At 43.2% G+C, this 20,797-nt stretch overlaps 1 protein-coding gene across 2 annotated transcripts in view; it reads right to left on the reverse strand.

Moving 5' to 3' along the window:
* Positions 1-20,797, reverse strand: part of adamts9 (ADAM metallopeptidase with thrombospondin type 1 motif, 9) — a 259,676-nt gene that overhangs the window by 176,636 nt on the left and 62,243 nt on the right. For both annotated transcript variants that reach the window (XR_010966102.1, XM_067998852.1), the window contains exons 12-16: positions 15,303-15,451; positions 14,434-14,615; positions 14,198-14,334; positions 13,975-14,092; positions 12,246-12,341 (exon numbers count right to left, since the gene is read on the reverse strand). Coding sequence is in view for 1 of the 2 variants with exons in the window: in XM_067998852.1 (XP_067854953.1) it covers positions 12,246-12,341; positions 13,975-14,092; positions 14,198-14,334; positions 14,434-14,615; positions 15,303-15,451 (682 nt within the window). In the remaining variant the exon portion in view is untranslated. The remainder of the gene's footprint in view (positions 1-12,245; positions 12,342-13,974; positions 14,093-14,197; positions 14,335-14,433; positions 14,616-15,302; positions 15,452-20,797) is intronic.

A 20,797-nucleotide genomic window follows, 5' to 3' on the forward strand; every position in this document is an offset into this window, starting at 1 on the left:
CATAAATATTCCTTTTACTTGGGCATGGAAGACTGTTCACAATTTCAGTGTTTCACTTTGCTGGAATTACCTCGAACTTACCTAACTGTGTCATGTGAGCAATTTCACTAAAAATGCTACTGCAGCAGATGAAATGTGTGTTTGGCTCTACTGGGTGAAAAGTTTCATTACATATCACATAGAATCTACATCACAGAAACAAGCCATTCGGCCCAACTGGTCCATGCCAACGTTTATACTCCACACAAGTTTCCTCCCACTCTAGTTACCTCTGCCCCTCTATCCCTCTATTCCCATCTCCCTCATGTATACCTCAAGCCTCCCCTTAAATGCATCAATGCTTTCTGCTTCAACCAGTCTATGTGGCAGCAAGTTCCACATTATCGCCACTCTGTGTAAAGAAATTCCTCCTAAATTCTATATTTGATCTGTTAGTGGCTATCTTATATTTATGTCCCCCTTGTTCTGGACTCGCCCAAGTGGAAACAGTTTCTCCACATCAGGTCTCCTCTTTTTCAGAGACAAGAGCCCCAGCTTGCTCAATCTTTCCTGATAGTTGCATCTTCTCAATTCTGCTAACATCCTTGTAAATCTCTTTTGCACTTTCTCCAGTGCTTCAATATCCTTTTTGTAGTATGAAGATCAGAACTACATACAGTACTCCAAGTGTGGTCTAACCAAGGTTCTAGATAAATTTAACATTAACTTCCTGCTTTTGCACTCTGTCTAGAAATCAACCCCAGTACTTTGTTGGCACTTTTTATAGTCTTATTAGCTTGTATTGCTACTTTTAACGGTTTATATATTGAACTTCATTCAATTGGGAGGAACCACCGCAATACCATTCTTATATCAACATTGATACCCGACCTTCCAGCCCCTCACTATGCCCATCTGACATTTCTGCTCTGGGGGCTGGATTCAATTCCATCTCAGACTGACGGGGAAAAAAAATCATTTCTGTCAGCTGTAAGGATCTTACATGAAATGAGCTTGACCAGTCCCAAAGTAGTTTCCAGTGGCAGCATTTACTGCAGAAAACTTCTGTAATTCACCACTAATCTGGCAGTCTCACTCAGAAAGAGACAATATGGCTGCTGTAGAAACTCAACAGCTAGGTGCTTTGCTGAGATTGGAAACAGCTTAAATGGAGCTTTACTCTATCTCTCATGCTATATCTGATTTGGAAGTACTTCATGTTGGCAACTACACCTCAAAAGTGGAAAGATGATGCTTTCACCAAAACTGACATCTCTTACCAAGTTAGGCAAAAATAGCTATCCAAAATATTGTAAACAATTTTACAACACCAAGTTATAGTCCAGCAATTTTATTTTAAATTCACAAGCTTTCGGAGATTTTCTCCTTCCTCAGGCAAATGTTTCAAGATCTCCTTGAAGCCTACGCATTTATACATATTGAACAATAATACATGGTGTTTACAGACTGCCCCTGCAACTGCCCGTTGCCAAGGCAATCACCGTGTTCAGACAGAGAGGTGTTACCTGCAGAACCTCCGAATACACATTCAACAAAAAAACAAACAGGGAAAAAAAACAGAGAAAAAAAAAACACAGAGAGAGGCAGAAACATCCGGAAGGCAGAGAGAGCCAGCAAATGACCCATTATATTAAAAACAGATAACATTTGTTCGCTGGTGGGGTAACGTGTAGCGTGACATGAACCCAAGATCCCGGTTGAGGCCGTCCTCATGGGTGCGGAACTTGGCTATCAATTTCTGCTCGACGATTTTGCGTTGTCGTGTGTCTCGAAGGCCGCCTTGGAGTACGCTTACCCGAAGGTCGGTGGATGAATGTCCATGACTGCTGAAGTGTTCCCCGACTGGGAGGGAACCCTCCTGTTTGGCGATTGTTGCGCGGTGTCCGTTCATCCGTTGTCGCAGCGTCTGCATGGTCTCGCCAATGTACCATGCTCTGGGGCATCCTTTCCTGCAACGTATGAGGTAGACAACGTTGGCTGAGTCACAGGAGTATGAACCATGCACCTGGTGGGTGGTGTCATCTCGTGTGATGGTGGTATCTGTGTCGATGATCTGGCATGTCTTGCAGAGGTTACCGTGGCAGGGTTGTGTGGCGTCGTGGACGCTGTTCTCTTGAAAGCTAGGTAGTTTGCTGCGAACGATGGTCTGTTTGAGGTTGGGTGGCTGTTTAAAGGCGAGTAGTGGAGGTGTGGGGATGGCCATAGCGAGGTGTTTGTCCTCATTGATGACATGTTGAAGGCTGCGGAGAACATGGCGTAGTTTCTCCGCTCCGGGGAAGTACTGGACGACAAAGGGTACTCTGTTGGTTGCGTCCCGTGTTAGTCTCCTGAGGAGGTCTATGCGATTTTTTGCTGTGGCCCGTCGGAACTGTCGATCGATGAGTCGAGCGTCATATCCCGTTCTTACTAGGGCGTCTTTCAGCGTCTGTAGGTGTCCATCGCGTTCCTCCTCGTCTGAGCAGACCCTGTGTATTCGCAGGGCCTGTCCATAGGGGATGGCCTCTTTGACGTGGTTAGGGTGGAAGCTGGAAAAGTGGAGCATCGTGAGGTTGTCCGTGGGCTTGCGGTAGAGTGAGGTGCTGAGGTGCCCGTCTTTGATGGAGATTCGTGTGTCCAAGAAAGAAACTGATTCTGAGGAGTAGTCCATGGTGAGCTTGATGGTGGGATGGAACTTGTTGATGTTATCGTGTAGTCTCTTTAGTGATTCCTTGCCGTGGGTCCATAGAAAGAAAATGTCGTCGATGTATCTGGTGTATAGTGTTGGTTGGAGGTCTTGTGCAGTGAAGAAGTCCTGCTCGAACTTGTGCATGAAAATGTTGGCGTATTGGGGTGCGAATTTGGTCCCCATGGCTGTTCCGTGTGTTTGGGTAAAGAACTGGTTATCGAAGGTGAAGACATTGTGATCCAGGATGAAGCGGATGAGTTGTAGGATGGCTTCCGGAGATTGGCTGTTGTTGGTGTTGAGTATTGATGCTGTCGCAGCGATGCCGTCATCGTGGGGGATACTGGTGTATAGTGCCGAGACGTCCATCGTGGTGAGAAGTGTTCCTGGTTCAACTGGTCCGTGGGTACTGAGTTTTTGTAGGAAGTCTGTAGTGTCACGACAGAAGCTGGGGGTTCCCTGTACGATGGGTTTCAGGATGCCCTCGATGTATCCAGAGAGGTTCTCACACAGGGTTCCGTTACCTGATACGATGGGACGTCCGGGTGTGTTGGCTTTGTGTATCTTTGGGAGGCAGTAGAAGTCTCCCACGCGGGGATTACGTGGGATGAGAATGCGTAGGATGCTTTGAAGGTCTGGATCGAAGGTCTTGATCAGTTTGTTGAGCTGGTGGGTGTGTTCTTTGGTCGGATCTGCGGGTAACCGTCTGTAGTGTTCCTGGTTGTCCAGTTGTCGGTATGCTTCTTTGCAATAGTCTGTTCTGTTCTGTATGACTATGGCTCCTCCTTTGTCCGCTGGTTTGATGACGATGTTGCGGTTGGTCTTGAGAGCGTTGATGGCGTTGCGTTGTGCTCGGGTGACATTCTGGACTGTCTTCTGAGTGCGGCTGATGAATCTGGCATTGACGCATTTCCTGACAGCTTGAGCATACATGTCCAGCTGAGGGCAGCGACCCTCCGGAGGAGTCCAGTTTGACTCTTTCCTCTTCGGTTGCTGTACCGCGGATCCCTCTGTCTGCTGTTCCGAATCGTCGATTGTCTCATTGGGTTCGCTGCTGAAATCTTGGGGTTTGTGGTAGAATTCCCGGAGCCTCATTCTCCTGATGAATTCCTCTGTGTCCGCCGCGAGACTAGTGGGGTCCATTTTGGTAGTGGGGCAGAAATTGAGCCCTCGGCTGAGAACTTCGATTTCGTCTGGTTGAAGGGTGTGGTCGGATAAATTGACAATAGACTTCCCTGTGGTTGCAACCGTGGTACCAGGGGAAGTCTCGCGGCGGACACAGAGGAATTCATCAGGAGAATGAGGCTCCGGGAATTCTACCACAAACCCCAAGATTTCAGCAGCGAACCCAATGAGACAATCGACGATCCGGAACAGCAGACAGAGGGATCCGCGGTACAGCAACCGAAGAGGAAAGAGTCAAACTGGACTCCTCCGGAGGGTCGCTGCCCTCAGCTGGACATGTATGCTCAAGCTGTCAGGAAATGCGTCAATGCCAGATTCATCAGCCGCACTCAGAAGACAGTCCAGAATGTCACCCGAGCACAACGCAACGCCATCAACGCTCTCAAGACCAACCGCAACATCGTCATCAAACCAGCGGACAAAGGAGGAGCCATAGTCATACAGAACAGAACAGACTATTGCAAAGAAGCATACCGACAACTGGACAACCAGGAACACTACAGACGGTTACCCGCAGATCCGACCAAAGAACACACCCACCAGCTCAACAAACTGATCAAGACCTTCGATCCAGACCTTCAAAGCATCCTACGCATTCTCATCCCACGTAATCCCCGCGTGGGAGACTTCTACTGCCTCCCAAAGATACACAAAGCCAACACACCCGGACGTCCCATCGTATCAGGTAACGGAACCCTGTGTGAGAACCTCTCTGGATACATCGAGGGCATCCTGAAACCCATCGTACAGGGAACCCCCAGCTTCTGTCGTGACACTACAGACTTCCTACAAAAACTCAGTACCCACGGACCAGTTGAACCAGGAACACTTCTCACCACGATGGACGTCTCGGCACTATACACCAGTATCCCCCACGATGACGGCATCGCTGCGACAGCATCAATACTCAACACCAACAACAGCCAATCTCCGGAAGCCATCCTACAACTCATCCGCTTCATCCTGGATCACAATGTCTTCACCTTCGATAACCAGTTCTTTACCCAAACACACGGAACAGCCATGGGGACCAAATTCGCACCCCAATACGCCAACATTTTCATGCACAAGTTCGAGCAGGACTTCTTCACTGCACAAGACCTCCAACCAACACTATACACCAGATACATCGACGACATTTTCTTTCTATGGACCCACGGCAAGGAATCACTAAAGAGACTACACGATAACATCAACAAGTTCCATCCCACCATCAAGCTCACCATGGACTACTCCTCAGAATCAGTTTCTTTCTTGGACACACGAATCTCCATCAAAGACGGGCACCTCAGCACCTCACTCTACCGCAAGCCCACGGACAACCTCACGATGCTCCACTTTTCCAGCTTCCACCCTAACCACGTCAAAGAGGCCATCCCCTATGGACAGGCCCTGCGAATACACAGGGTCTGCTCAGACGAGGAGGAACGCGATGGACACCTACAGACGCTGAAAGACGCCCTAGTAAGAACGGGATATGACGCTCGACTCATCGATCGACAGTTCCGACGGGCCACAGCAAAAAATCGCATAGACCTCCTCAGGAGACTAACACGGGACGCAACCAACAGAGTACCCTTTGTCGTCCAGTACTTCCCCGGAGCGGAGAAACTACGCCATGTTCTCCGCAGCCTTCAACATGTCATCAATGAGGACAAACACCTCGCTATGGCCATCCCCACACCTCCACTACTCGCCTTTAAACAGCCACCCAACCTCAAACAGACCATCGTTCGCAGCAAACTACCCAGCTTTCAAGAGAACAGCGTCCACGACGCCACACAACCCTGCCACGGTAACCTCTGCAAGACATGCCAGATCATCGACACAGATACCACCATCACACGAGATGACACCACCCACCAGGTGCATGGTTCATACTCCTGTGACTCAGCCAACGTTGTCTACCTCATACGTTGCAGGAAAGGATGCCCCAGAGCATGGTACATTGGCGAGACCATGCAGACGCTGCGACAACGGATGAACGGACACCGCGCAACAATCGCCAAACAGGAGGGTTCCCTCCCAGTCGGGGAACACTTCAGCAGTCATGGACATTCATCCACCGACCTTCGGGTAAGCGTACTCCAAGGCGGCCTTCGAGACACACGACAACGCAAAATCGTCGAGCAGAAATTGATAGCCAAGTTCCGCACCCATGAGGACGGCCTCAACCGGGATCTTGGGTTCATGTCACGCTACACGTTACCCCACCAGCGAACAAATGTTATCTGTTTTTAATATAATGGGTCATTTGCTGGCTCTCTCTGCCTTCCGGATGTTTCTGCCTCTCTCTGTGTTTTTTTTTTCTCTGTTTTTTTTCCCTGTTTGTTTTTTTGTTGAATGTGTATTCGGAGGTTCTGCAGGTAACACCTCTCTGTCTGAACACGGTGATTGCCTTGGCAACGGGCAGTTGCAGGGGCAGTCTGTAAACACCATGTATTATTGTTCAATATGTATAAATGCGTAGGCTTCAAGGAGATCTTGAAACATTTGCCTGAGGAAGGAGAAAATCTCCGAAAGCTTGTGAATTTAAAATAAAATTGCTGGACTATAACTTGGTGTTGTAAAATTGTTTACAATTGTCAACCCCAGTCCATCACCGGCATCTCCACATCATGACTATCCAAAATATAGGGATAAGAAGAGAATTTCAGTTTGCAATGAAACCTCCATTTTCTACCATAATACAGCAGTGATAATGGGGGACTTCAGCTAAATACAGAAAGTACAGAGGAGATCTAAAAAAGGGAATAAGAGGGGCAAAGAGAGAGTATGAGAATAGATTAGCAGCGAGCATACAAGGGAACCCAAAAGTCCGGTGTGCGGACAACACAGTGTGAACGGAGAGTTTGGTACGTGTGGGAGTTTAAGGGTTAATCTCTTGTGGGAGTTTAAGGGTTAATCTCTTTAAAATCTAGTGCATGTTGCTTTCAACTGTTTAAGTTCAATTGCTATTAACTGTTTAAGTTCAATTTTAAAGTTCAAATCTTTAAGTTTCTGTCAGGCTTCAGCAGAGAGAGCTGCTGCAGCAAGTTAATTGGGTGGCTAGATTAAACTGGTATCTGAAGGTGGGGCAGGCCTGACTCATCTGAGTCACAAACTGTAGAAATACAGGGGCCTGTCAGTGCGAACAACACAGTGTGAACGTAGAGTTTGGTACGTGTGGGAGTTCGGTGAAGTGGGGGAAGGAGGTGCTGCTTTGCCTTGCTTTTCCTAACTTTTTCCCCAGAGCGGCAGTGGACCTGAGAGTAGAAGACTGAGATTGGGGAATAAAAGCAGCAGCAGACCTGCAACAAGAGACAACTACTGTGCGACGTCACAGGTGAGGCAGGAGAGTCCGAGAGGTGAGCACAGCATAAAACGAGAAACCTAGAGCGGGAGGAGAGTCTGAGAGTCTAAGGCAAGTCATGGCAGCACAGCTCGCACCTGTGATATGCTCCTCCTGCACTATGTGGGAAGTCATGGACACTACCGGTGTCCCTGGCGACCATGTGTGCAGGAAGTATGTCCAGCTGCAGCTACTGGCTAACCATCTTTCGGAGCTGGAGCTGCGGGTGGATTCACTGTGGAGCATCCGCAATGCTGACACTATCGTGGATAGCACGTTCAGTGAGGTGGTCAAACCGCAGGTAAAGATTACGCAGGCAGAAAGGAAATGGGTGACCGCCAGGCAGAGTAAAAGGACCAGGCAGGTAGAGCAGGAGTCCCCTGGGGCCATCTCCCTCTCAAACAGATATTCTGTTTTAGATACTGTTGGGGGAGATGGCTTATCCGGGGAAAGCAGCAAGAGCCAGATTCCGGGCACCACGGATGGCTCTGCTGCATAGGAGGGGAGGAAGAAGAGTGGCAGGGCTATAGTGATAGGGGATTCAATTGTAAGGGGAACAGATAGGCGTTTCTGCGGCCGCAAACGTGACTCCAGGATGGTATGTTGCCTCCCTGGTGCTAGGGTCAAGGATGTCACGGAGCGGCTGCAGGGCATTCTGGAGGGGGAGGGTGAACAGCCAGTAGTCGTGGTCCATATTGGTACCAACGACATAGGTAAAAAAAGGGATGAGGTCCTGCAAGGTGAATTTAAGGAGTTAGGAGATAAATTAAAAAGCAGGACTTCAAAGGTAGTGATCTCAGGATTACTACCGGTGCCACGTGCTAGTGAGTATAGGAACAAGAGAATAGACAGGATGAATGCGTGGCTGCAGGGATGGTGTAGGAGGGAGGGATTTAGATTCCTGGGACATTGGGATCGGTTCTGGGGAAGGTGGGACCTGTACAAGCGTGACGGGTTACACCCGAGCAGGACCGGGACCAATGTCCTCGTGGGGGTGTTTGCTAGTGCTGTTGGGGAAGGTTTAAACAAGAATGACAGGGGGATGGGAACCTGAGCGGGCAGTCAGAAGAGAATAAAGTTGAGAGCAGCAAGCGAGGGGAAGTCCCAGGGGAAATCTACAATACAAATAGTACAAACAGTTGTTCAAGAGAAAGGGAAAAGCGTAGAGCAGTGGAAAGGAAGTGTACTTTAGGCACGACAGATAAAATAAAAGCTAGAAGGCGTAAGGCGATTAACCCAGCATCAAAGCTGTGGCAGGGGGTTGGGAACCTGAGCAGGGAGACAGAGGAAAGCCTGTCAGGAAGGGACAGAAGGTATGGAGTAAAAGGTAAAGTGTTAAAAAAGGAAAAAGCAGGAACTAAGTGTCACAAAACATATTTGAAAGTTCTTTATCTGAACGCACGTAGCATTCGTAACAAAATGGACGAGTTAACGGCACAAATAACTACGTATGGGCATGATCTTGTGGCCATTACAGAAACATGGCTACAGGGTGACAACAACTGGGAATTAAATATGCCAGGGTATTTAACAATCAGGAAGGACAGGCAGGAAGGAAGGGGAGGTGGGGTGGCTATGTTAATAAAGGAAGGAATCACTGTAATACAGAGAAATGATATTGGGACAAAGCATCAGGATAATGAAACAGTTTGGGTAGAGATAAGGAATAATAAGGGGAAAAAAACACTAGTGGGCGTAGTATATAGGCCTCCTAATAGTTGCAACTCTGCTGGAAGAAGTATTAATCAGGAAATAGTCGGGGCATGTAACAAGGGAACAGCTATAATTATGGGGGATTTTAACTATCATATTAACTGGACAAATCAAATTGGGCAGGGCAGCCTTGAGGAAGAGTTCATTGAGTGCATCAGGGATGGATTTCTTGAGCAATATGTAACTGTTCCTACAAGGGGGCAAGCAACCTTGGACCTGGTCCTGTGTAATGAGCCAGGATTAATTAATAATGTCCTAGTTAAGGATCCCCTTGGAATGAGTGACCATAACATGGTTACATTCCATATCCAATTAGAGGGTGAGAAGGTTGGTTCTCAAACAAGTGTACTGAGCTTGAATAAAGGAGGCTATGATGGTATGAGAGCGGAATTGATTAAAGTGGACTGGGAAAATAGATTAAAGGGTAAGACGGTACATGAGCAGTGGTGTTCATTTAAGGAGTTGTTTTACAACTTTCAAAAAATATATATTCCACTGAGGAAAAAAGGGTGTAAAAGAAATGACAGCCATCCGTGGCTAAGTAAAGAAATTAAGGATAGTATCCGACTAAAAACAAGGACCTATAAGGTAGCCAAACTTAGTGAGAGGATAGAAGATTGGGAAGTCTTCAAAAGACAGCAAAAAGTAACTAAAGGATTGATTAAGAAAGGGAAGATAGATTATGAAAAGAAATGAGCAAAAAATATAAAAACAGATAGCAAGAGTTATATAAAAAGAAAAAGGGTGGCTAAGGCAAATGTAGGTCCCTTCGAGGATGAGACCGGGAAATTAATGGTGGGAAACATGGAGATGGCAAAAATGCTGAACAAATATTTTGTTTCAGTCTTTACGGTAGATGACACTAAAAATATCCCAACACTGGACAAACAGGGGGCTCTCGGGGGGGGGAGGAGCTAAATACGATTAAAATCACTAAGGAATTGGTACTCAGTAAATTAATGGGACTCAAGGCGGATAAATCGCCTGGACCTGATGGCTTACATCCTAGGGTCTTGAGGGAAGTGGCAGTAGGGATTGTAGATGCTTTGGTAATAATTTTCCAAAATTCTCTGGACTCGGCAAAGGTCCCAGCAGATTGGAAAACTGCTAATGTAACACCCTTATTTAAAAAGGGTAGTAGGCAGAAGGCTGGAAATTATAGACCAGTTGGCCTAACATCTGTGGTGGGTAAAATTTTGGAGTCTATTATTAAGGAGACAGTAGCGGAACATTTGGATAAACATAATTTAATAGGACAAAGTCAGCATGGCTTTACGAAGGGGAAGTCACGTCTGACAAATTTGCTGGAGTTCTTTGAGGACATAACGTACAGGGTGGATAAAGGGGAACCAGTGGACGTAGTGTATTTAGACTTCCAGAAGGCATTCGACAAGGTGCCACATAAAAGATTATTGCTCAAGATAAAGAATCACTGGATTGGGGGTAATATTCTGGCATGGGTGGAGGATTGGTTATCTAACAGGAAGCAGAGAGTTGGGATAAACGGTTCATTCTCGGACTGGCAACCAGTAGCCAGCGGTGTTCCGCAGGGGTCGGTGCTGGGTCCCCAACTCTTTACAATCTATATTAACGATTTGGAGGAGGGGACCGAATGTAACATATCAAAGTTTGCAGATGATACAAAGATGGGAGGGAAAGTAGAGAGTGAGGAGGACATAAAAAACCTAAAAGGGGATATAGACAGGCTGGGTGAGTGGGCGGAGATTTGGCAGATGCAATACAATATTGGAAAATGTGAGGTTATGCACTTTGGCAGGAAAAATCAGAGAGTAAGTTATTATCTTAATGGTGAGAAACTGGAAAGTACTGCAATACAAAGGGATCTGGGGGTCCTACTGCAAGAAAATCAAAAAGTTAGTATGCAGGTGCAGCAGGTGATCAAGAAGGCCAACGGAATGTTGGCTTTTATTGCTAGGGGGATAGAATATAAAAACAGGGAGGTATTGCTGCAGTTATAAAAGGTATTGGTGAGACCGCACCTGGAATACTGCATACAGTTTTGGTGTCCATACTTAAGAAAAGACATACTTGCTCTCGAGGCAGTACAAAGAAGGTTCACTCGGTTAATCCCGGGGATGAGGGGGCGGGCGTATGAGGAGAGGTTGAGTAGATTGGGACTCTACTCATTGGAGTTCGGAAGAATGAGAGGCGATCTTATTGAAACATATAAGATTGTGAAGGGGCTTGATCGGGTGGATGCGGTAAGGATGTTCCCAAGGATGGGTGAAACTAGAACTAGGGGGCATAATCTTAGAATAAGGGGCTGCTCTTTCAAAACTGAGATGAGGAGAAACTTCTTCACTCAGAGGGTAGTAGGTCTGTGGAATTTGCTGCCCCAGGAAGCTGTGGAAGCTATATCATTAAATAAATTTAAAACAGAAATAGACAGTTTCCTAGAAGTAAAGGGAATTAGGGTTTCTGGGGAGCGGGCATGAAATTGGACATGAATTTAGATTTGAGGTTCGGATCAGATCAGCCATGATCTTATTGAATGGCGGAGCAGGCTCGAGGGGCCGATTGGCCTACTCCTGCTCCTATTTCTTATGTTCTAAGCTTGTGTTGTTCTCCTTAGATCAAAGAAGGTTAAGAGATTTGATAGGGCAAATAAGAAGAAAATGCCTACAGTGGCAGAAGGGTCGGTAACCAGAGGACACAGATTTTAGGTAATTGGCAAAAGAACCAGAGGCGACATGAGGAAACATTTTTTTCTCTCTCCCCCCCCCCCCCCCACCCCAGAGAGTTGTTATGATCTGGAATGCACTGCCTGAAAGAGTGACGAAAGCAGATTCAATAATAACTTTCAAAAGGGAATTGGATAAATATTTGAAGGAAAAAATTTACAGGGATATGGGGAAAGAGCAGGGGGGTGGGACTAATTGGAAAGCTCTTTCAAAGAGCCGGCACAGGCATGATAGGCTGAAGGCCTCCTTCTATGCTGTAACATACTATGATACTACTATGATAATGGAAGGATCACCACAGTGGACAGTGGAAATTGACAAATAACTGAGAATTCCCAAAATTTTGGTTCTATACAGTAATACCATAGGCACAAGAATCAAGACAAATACAGTACAAATAATAAACAGAGGTTGATATATGTCAGACAGGAAGAAATAAGTGTTAGCAGACTGAGGTAATTTTCTATCCACAAAAGTTTGGTGGATAATTTGGAAGGCAGATAGTTGGAGCACTAATGGAGGTTCCACAGTATGTAACACATAAAAGGAACTATAATGTTTAGAACAATTATTGGCACGAGGAGATAACATTATTACATGTATCAGAAAGTATCAAGATAAATTATTTTACATTACCTCAAAATGAACTTACCAAGATAGTTGTCATCCTCTGGTTTCCCTGAATAGCTGTGCTGTCGCACATCAATATTTGTAGCACCAACTGGTATTCGTACCACTACATTATATCCTGGGAAATATCAAACACACATCCTGAATATACACTTAAAACACTGAGTAAAGTACTAAATTGCATTACAATATGCATTTGAAAACCACTGGTCCTAATGTAGAAATTTTGTTACAACTGAGTCACAATCACTGGAATTATTTAAGTAACTGAAATTGATTTTCAGTACACAACAAAGTACTGTTTCATGTCACAAGATAATAGTAATTGCCCAGTTGACATTTTCTCAGCAATTTTTCACAAACAATTGAAGAGTGGCAGTGGGCAAGGAATGGCCTTGCATGAAGCAACACAAATACAGAGGACATTTCTTCCTTTTGATCAAAACTGAAACATCAAATAACAATGAATGTTTTGGAGAAATTATCCATTGGGGGTCATTTAAAAAATGCTGCTAATATCCCACCCTTTTGTGCAGTAGTTAGCAGATAGGAGGTCATGGCAGGGCACAGCATCTCAAAAACAATAACATTCTATAGTTGATGCTACATTAAGAATGGCTCCACCCACTCCTGAGTAAAGCACCATGATAAAGGTGAGCTATACTGCAGCAAACAGTGGTGACGTAGAATAGATGCAAGTTTGAGTGATGCGAATGGTGCAAATTCTTGCACACAGTGCTTATCTATGTAAAGTATAGCCACTAATTCTGTAATAAATAATTTTTTTTAAAGTTATTGTAATGTTTTGAAGCAAAGGGGGAGAAGGGTTCTAAAGTTATATTTTAAGAATATTGCATGATTAAATATTTTATATTTTGAAATTCAGAATATGTGACAATGCTCTGATAGAGTACACAATTCTTGAAGCTGAAGACCAAGGGTTCATTGCATGTCAGAGGACCTGATTATTTTCACTGGAAGGCACTAACAAGTTGCCATCAGTAAGTTATCTCACTGGAAAATTAGGAGACAGCTTGGTAATTTTACTAACCAACCCACGGTTGCTCTTTTGTTCCCCCTATTAATCCGAAATGAATTACTGCCAGTGCAAGAATTGTTTCACCAGGCAGTTGTTATTAGCATCAGATGATTATCAACCAAAATACTGGGCAGTACATTTACTAACAGCAAAAATATCTAGGCAGTGGTTACTTCTGTAATTCTGAGAACCGTCACCACACGGACTGCAGCGGTTCAAGAAGGCGGCTCACCACCACCTTCTCAAGGGTAATTAGGGATGGGCAATAAATGCCGGCCTCGCCAGCGACGCCCACATCCAATGAACGAATTAACAAAATTCAATAGGGTACAATTCATAAATGATTGCCACTTAAGAGTCAAAATTAGTTTAATTACACTCTTAAATACAGTTTATAAGTGCACACACTTAATGGTCAAGCTTTTGTCTGTTTTTGGCAGATAATAACTGGTACTTTTTAACCATAGCAATCAATGTTTTCTTTCCTACTGTTTCTCAAAGTAGAAGAACAATTATCAATGCTTTTTAACAAATAATAATGAAGCTCAATCGATCAGTGTTTCTTCATATGCATAATATACTGCAGTAAATATAATTTCCATCAGTATTAAACAGTTTCTGCTTGTGTTCTTCAAACTAGCCTTGTTGCTTAAACTTAATGCCTTTGGCAACAATGCAACTATCTCAAACCTAAGGATAGTATGATTCTTACCATAGTGAACAGTATTAAATGTGCCTGCTAAAGTTTTGCATGAAGAATTATCACCACCACAAACACCACATTTATCTCTTCGTGCTTTTGAATTCAATACATGATCGCATCCAGCTTGCTGTGGAAAAGAAACATTACATACATTCAGTTTTGCAAAACTAGATAAAACAATATTTTTGTAATTAAAAAAACTTACACAAAACCGTTAAAATTAGTTTTGTACCCGGCAAAGTCCTTGTACACAGACATCATTGGTATCTGGCCCACAAAGTGTACCATCAATAACTCTGTCCCTGAGCTGATAGTAGACTGTAGTTCCAGCCACTCTGCAGAACAACTTGCAGCGATCTTTCATCAAAACTGAAAAGAAAGATTCTTGGTTTAATGATATCTGTCATCTTTCATTGGTTAAAATGTTAAATATAATACTTTTTCCCCTCTCCCAATGGAAATACTCACTTCCACTGTACTTAGGAACCCAACGCACATTTGGAGGTAGTCCATTTATATTAAAGTGTTTTCCGTCAAACTGTGCGCACTGTTCGCCTCTGAAATCCTTCTCTTGCTTTGGACAATGTTCAGTGTTGCATGATCGAAATTTCATTCTTCGACCAACACAGTATTTTCCTCCATTTCTGGGCCTAAAATTAAAAAATAATAATCTTCTTTCCTTTTCTAAAATGTAACAAATAAATCCAAATACACAATTTCAGTACTGAGAGTGTATGAGGAGAGATTGGGTCGACTAGGCCTATATTCACTAGAGTTTAGAAGAATGAGAGGTGATCTCATCGAAACAGATAAAATGCTAACAGGACTAGACAGACTAGATGCAGGGAGGATGTTCCCGACGGCTGGGGAGTCCAGAACCAGGGGTGACGGTCTCAGGATACGGGGTATGCCATTTAGAACCAAAATGAGGCAAAATTTCTTCACTCAGAGGGTGGTGAACCTGTGGAATTCTCTACCACAGAAGGCAGGGGAGGCCAAGTCATTAGATGTATTCAAGAAGGAGATAGATATATTTCTTAATGCTAAAGGGATCAAGGGATATGGGGGAAAAGCGAGAACAGGGTACTGAGTTAGACGATCAGCCATGATCATTTTGAATGGCGGAGCAGACCCGAAGGGCCGAATGGCCTACTCTTGCTCCTATTTTCTATGTTTTTTTATGAGAGGTTGCCACTAAAACAAATTTTTGATGGTTTATACACCATGATGATATAATTCCATTCAAATTCTGACACAATAAATCAAAACAATATATTCACCTTTCAAAATGTGATAAAGTATTTATGCCTCTCAATACATTGAACAGGTTTGCTTACTCTGGTTTGTTGCATTCTCTAACTGCATTTTTAATGCCACCTCCACAGGTTCTGGAGCAGGAACCAAAAGGACTCCAAGGTCCCCATGTTCCATCTACTGCAGAGATTTCAGAAGGATCCTTTACAATGCAAACACCATGTTTGCAGTGCTGTAGAAACAATAATTGGAAAGAAATTAACTTTTGTCTTTTGAAAGTTGCAAAACCATAAAACTGTTTCAGAGAAATAATAAGCTCAATGGTTCTATTTTAATGATAAGATTTAAAAACAAAATATGATTGTATTTATTTATGGATTGGTTATGTTTGGCTATGCTGCACACAAGAACAATTTGCTTTATTCCTGTACCTAATGTAAGAGAGCTGATTGAATAATACATCTGCTCATGAAACAGCAACCATTCAACATTAAACAATTTAGGCTTGATTTGTATGCATAAAATTACCTTCCTGTCATTGACATGGGAGAGTAAAAAAAAATAGATTGACAACATTCAAATGTGAAAAGGGCACATTTAACACCTAAACAATTATTATCGATGATGTGGGATTAATGGTTGCAGATTCACTGCCACATCTAAAATTACCATTCCTCTTTTATAGACAGAAAAATGTATCTTCTGACTTTCTGAACTCCTATTTTAATTTTACGAGGCTAAATGTCCTGTTTTATATTTTTATTTTTCAACAGAAGAAAATTTTATCTATGCATTGTAATCCTGACATTACAGTCTTTTAAGTGTAGAAAACAAACTGGTGTGGATGATTAGATGGATTAACCATCCTGTTTCTAGCTGGTTTCTCCACTTCCCAAACCTTAAGACACCGTGATGCATGAATTAATGTGTATTTTGGAGAGGGAGGCTTGAAGCATTATTTTTATAACTTGCTAAAACCAAGTGCCTTTCTTCCTTTGACTCCTCAATAGCCCCCTCTCAGGTCCAATGTAAAGCTTGGCTTCTTTGAATTGCTACAGAACAGGCAAGATCAACAGCATATAAATGAAAAATGAATGATTGTTTTAATAAGGGCATTTGAAACAGAAAATAAAAATTTGGTAACATATGAAAGCAAAACTAATTTAGCTATACTTGCTTCAGTTGATTTACTTTGTGCTAAACAGCAGCAGCAAGAACCATTTGACTCATGCAGACTCAGTCAAACTAAATCATCTGAACAAATGGTTTGCTTCACTTCTACATCATGTTTTAATTATAAAATAGATTTGATAATTTTAAAAATTGCTAGGTCTTATGAATAGACTCAATTCATTGCCATATATACACATTACAACATTCTTAAACATTATTAATTGTATATCAAATTATTTTAAAACAAATCCAAGATAATGGATAAATATTTCTACTTCTTGAATGGAGATATATGTTCTCAAAAAACTAACAATGGCGAAAGGTAAATTAATAACTTTTAAGAATAATGTTCCTCAAACGTTTAATAGTTATCTCCCATGTACGATGTATAAGGTCAAAGACCAATGGGAAAAATTTACAGGAGGCATTGTCCCTGATTTTCCTCAGCCTGCCGATCTGTTTCTGGGGCATTAGGCTGAGGAAGAAGGGGCTGATCCTCCATCCATTATTAGTGCTAGCACACTTCCTACAACGTTGTGGGTGAGGGCGGGAGCTTAGTGTTCAGCTCCGGCAAAGGCAAGGAGATCACATTAATGATGCAGGAATGACCTTCTGAGGTCTTCAGCGCCTTTTTTCAAAGTCAATGCTAGTCGATGCCGTGACTTGTGCCCAATATAACTGGGTGGCCAAAATTGCCAGGCAATGAGCAGTGCAGGCAAGAACATTTAAAGGACCAAAACAAACCTACTTTTGCCATTTGAGGTCATTTCTGGCCCATATTTCTCATGCATATAGATTGTCATAAGCCTTTCTACTAATGGTTTTATTTTTTTCCCCTGAAGTACCATTACAACCATGAATGGGCTTGCCAAACAGAATCCCTGATGTGAGTTGCTGGGAAGATAATGAGAGCCCTTAGAGGGATAGCAGGCTGATTGTGATGCATAAAGGGTTCCCTGTGCCCACCTGTTGGTACCTGCACACCCACTTCTGCATACATCGGTGACTAGACTTTGCTTTGGCACATGATTAGTGCAGGAGGAGGCCTCAACTCTCAAGTTAAATAGCAACAGCAGGTCTGACTAAACATTATGCTGGATGATTCTTCAGAAGCATCCCACTCACAGCATGTCATGGCATTGCATGAAAGAAAGTATGCCAGATTGATCAGCAACCAACAAACCTTATTTGGTCACATCTGCTAAGATTCCACCAACCAAAATATCAGACATTGTAGCAGCCACCTGATAATGGCTGTGGGGAAGCGTCTTCACATGGTCAGGATTAGTCTAGCTAAATACAAAGTTGTGTCATTTGCTGTAAGGACACCTGCTGTTAAAATGCACCATAGGGCTGACACAGCAAGTGACAGACCAGTCAGGTGCTGCCCCCAGCTTGCACAAGAGGCTTCCTTTACCTTCATTTTTGTCTATCATCTCTTAATCCCCTGACCCCTACAGCCTTAGCAAGAGCTGCTAATAGGTTGAGATGGTTTTTGAGCCCTTCTAAAGGCTTTCAGAATTCCCCCACCCCCACATGACATTCCCCTTTAATTGTCCCTATCATGTTAAATTTCACTTACACACATTTTTTTTCTCCTGCCAGTAGTGTCCTCCCTTCACTCGACCTAATCTCAATCAATAAGCTTTAATGATTAACCTGTTAAAATTAGTTATTTCTGTTATCATGTCCTGAAGATACAATAAATCTATAACACAATTAAACACATTTGCAAAAACCCAAACTGAGGAACCCAATATAGTCATAGGACAAAGGCCAAAGGAAAGTGTGAGAAATTTGATAAGTGAATCATAACTTCACTAAAAGAATGTCCAATACTACAGTTATAGTTGAGCAACCTAGCTTTCTTCCTCATTCATTATCTAGCAAACGTTGTGCATAATTCTTGCAAAGTACTTACTTTTCAGTGAACCTCTTTATTTAGAATTCAATGCAGCGGGGAGAGTAGAAGATGTACTGGGCAAGCACATTATCCTTTCAGCTTTGGAGTATGATTTGAATTTAGTCCAAACTGAACATAAAGTCTCTCTCTCTTGATTTAGCCTCCAAATGGAATGAGAGAAATTTTCCAGATTTTGTTTCCCCTAATTGGCCTTATTTTATCTGTTTTTTTTCCGCCTCTTCCAGGAGATTACATGGCTCCAGGTGGGTACGGGGTGTCTGTATTGTGATGCGTAGAGAATCACAATCGTATGGAACATGCAAGATGGCCCAGCTGGTCTTTTGTTTTCTGACATTGTCATATGTTCGTATGAGTTCAGGGTAGTCCCAAGCCAGTTCCTCTTGGGCTCAAGTCCACAAAGCATAAACTGGCACAAAGTTGACAAAGTCATGAGAGATTCAGAAAGGGTGGCCAGTGCAGGAAACTGAAATGTCATGTTGATACACTAGAGGGTGCTCTTCTCTCGTGGGAGTTATGAAACATTATTAAAGTAGCAAAGAATGTGATCTGATCTCGAACAAGCCATGCTATATCTGGCCTGGGAATGCTCAATGCTGCTAGGGGATGCCAAGAACAAAGTACTCAATTTCCTACCACAAACATCCCTCATGTTTACAAGTACAGAATACAAATTCAAAAAAAATCACGGCAGAAGCTAACATGACTGCCAAATTGTATTTTTGGTTCAAAAGCAAGCACAAGGATTACTCCAGGTAAATAACACAATACAGTCCTCTAAAGCAATGTGGACACTTTTTGTTCTATTTACATAGCAAAAGAATCCCGTTTCAGATTCACACAGAACAGAGCAGATTCATAGAATTGGGAGTTCTCAGTACAAATTAAATTCAGCTAAAATCTAAAGTATTTATCCTCACAGTAAGTGAGGTAGAGCTGTCAAGACTATTGCATGCCACTCCATCATTCTTACAGCTGAAATTCTTCCTCAGCTCCTTCACCAATTAACTTTCAGCCTCGTCAGTATTAACTTCGGGTCAATGGTAGCACTCTCACCTCTGAGTCAGAAGGTTGTAGGTTTAAAGCCCCACTCCAGAAACCTGAGCATATAATTCAGGCTGACTTCAGTGCAGTATTGGGGGACTGCTGCACTGTCAGAGGTGCCATCTTTTGGATCTGATGTTAAACTGAGGTCCCGGCTGCTCTCTCAGGTGGACGTAAAAGATCCCATAGCAATATTCAAAGAGCAAGGAAGTTCTCACAGATGTTCTGGCCAATAGGTATCAAGCAACATTATATATTTTATATCACACACATAACATCATCAAAAACAGATCATCTGGTAATTTATCTCATAACCCATTGCTATTTGTGGGACTTTGCTATGTGAAAATTGGCTGCTGTGTTTCCCTACATAACAATAGTGACTACACTTCAGAAGTACTTCATTGGCTGTAAAGCGCTTTGGGACATCGTGAGGTGCTATATAAATGCAAGTTCTATCTTTCTTTCTAACTCAAGGTGAATAAGTTACTGGGCCCTGATGGCACACACTCTCTGCTGTTGAAAGTAGCCAGAGAGGAGACAGCAGGAGCCCTGGCCACAATTTTTCAATTTCCTTATATATGAAAATTGTGCTATAGAACTTGAGAGCAGTCAAAGTAATACCTTTGTTCAAGAAGGGAGAGAAGGATAAACCAAGTAACTATAGACCAGTTAGTCTAACATCAATTGTGCGGAAACTCTTAGAATTCATAAGTCACGGTAAAATTAGTGATTATTTAGAAATGCATGAGTTAATCAATAACAGCCAGCAAAGCTTTGTTAAAGGCAAGTCACAATTTTTTTTTGCAGAAGTAACCAAATGAATAGATAAAGGAAATGCAGTGTATATGGATTTTCAGAAGGCATTCAATAGGATACCTCACAAGAGGCTTGTTAGAAAAATTCCAACGTATGGTATAATTAAAGATGTAGCAGCAGGGATAGGTTGACAAACAAGGGCCAATGAGTTAGGGTAAATGGGCATTGCTCAGACTGGGGAAGGGTTGGAAAGAGTGTACCCCAAGGGTCAGTGCTCAGTCGACTTTTGTTTTCAGTATATATAGATGAATTGGACGATATAGGAAATACAATTGCGAATTTCGTTGACAACACAAAAATAGGAAGTTCGGCAAACAACAAAGAGGACCATAAAACACTTCAGTTAGGCACAGACAGGTGGCAGATACTATTTAATGTGGTTAAGTGGAAGGTAATACATTTTTGGAGCAAAACCAGGAATGGAACCACCCTCAGTGCTCCCAGACCCTGAAACCTCCCTTCTTACAGTCCCCAGATCTGAGAAACCGCGCCAGCATTCCTTGAACCTCGAGTAATCCCAGAATCCTGGCACCCTTCTTCAAGTGTTGCCAGACCCTGGGATCCCCTAAAATCCTGCTAGACCCTGAACTTCCAGTACTTCCAGGCACTGGACCTCCAAGT

The sequence above is a fragment of the Heptranchias perlo genome, chromosome 17, assembly GCF_035084215.1.
Source record: "Heptranchias perlo isolate sHepPer1 chromosome 17, sHepPer1.hap1, whole genome shotgun sequence".
Taxonomy (NCBI): domain Eukaryota; kingdom Metazoa; phylum Chordata; class Chondrichthyes; order Hexanchiformes; family Hexanchidae; genus Heptranchias; species Heptranchias perlo.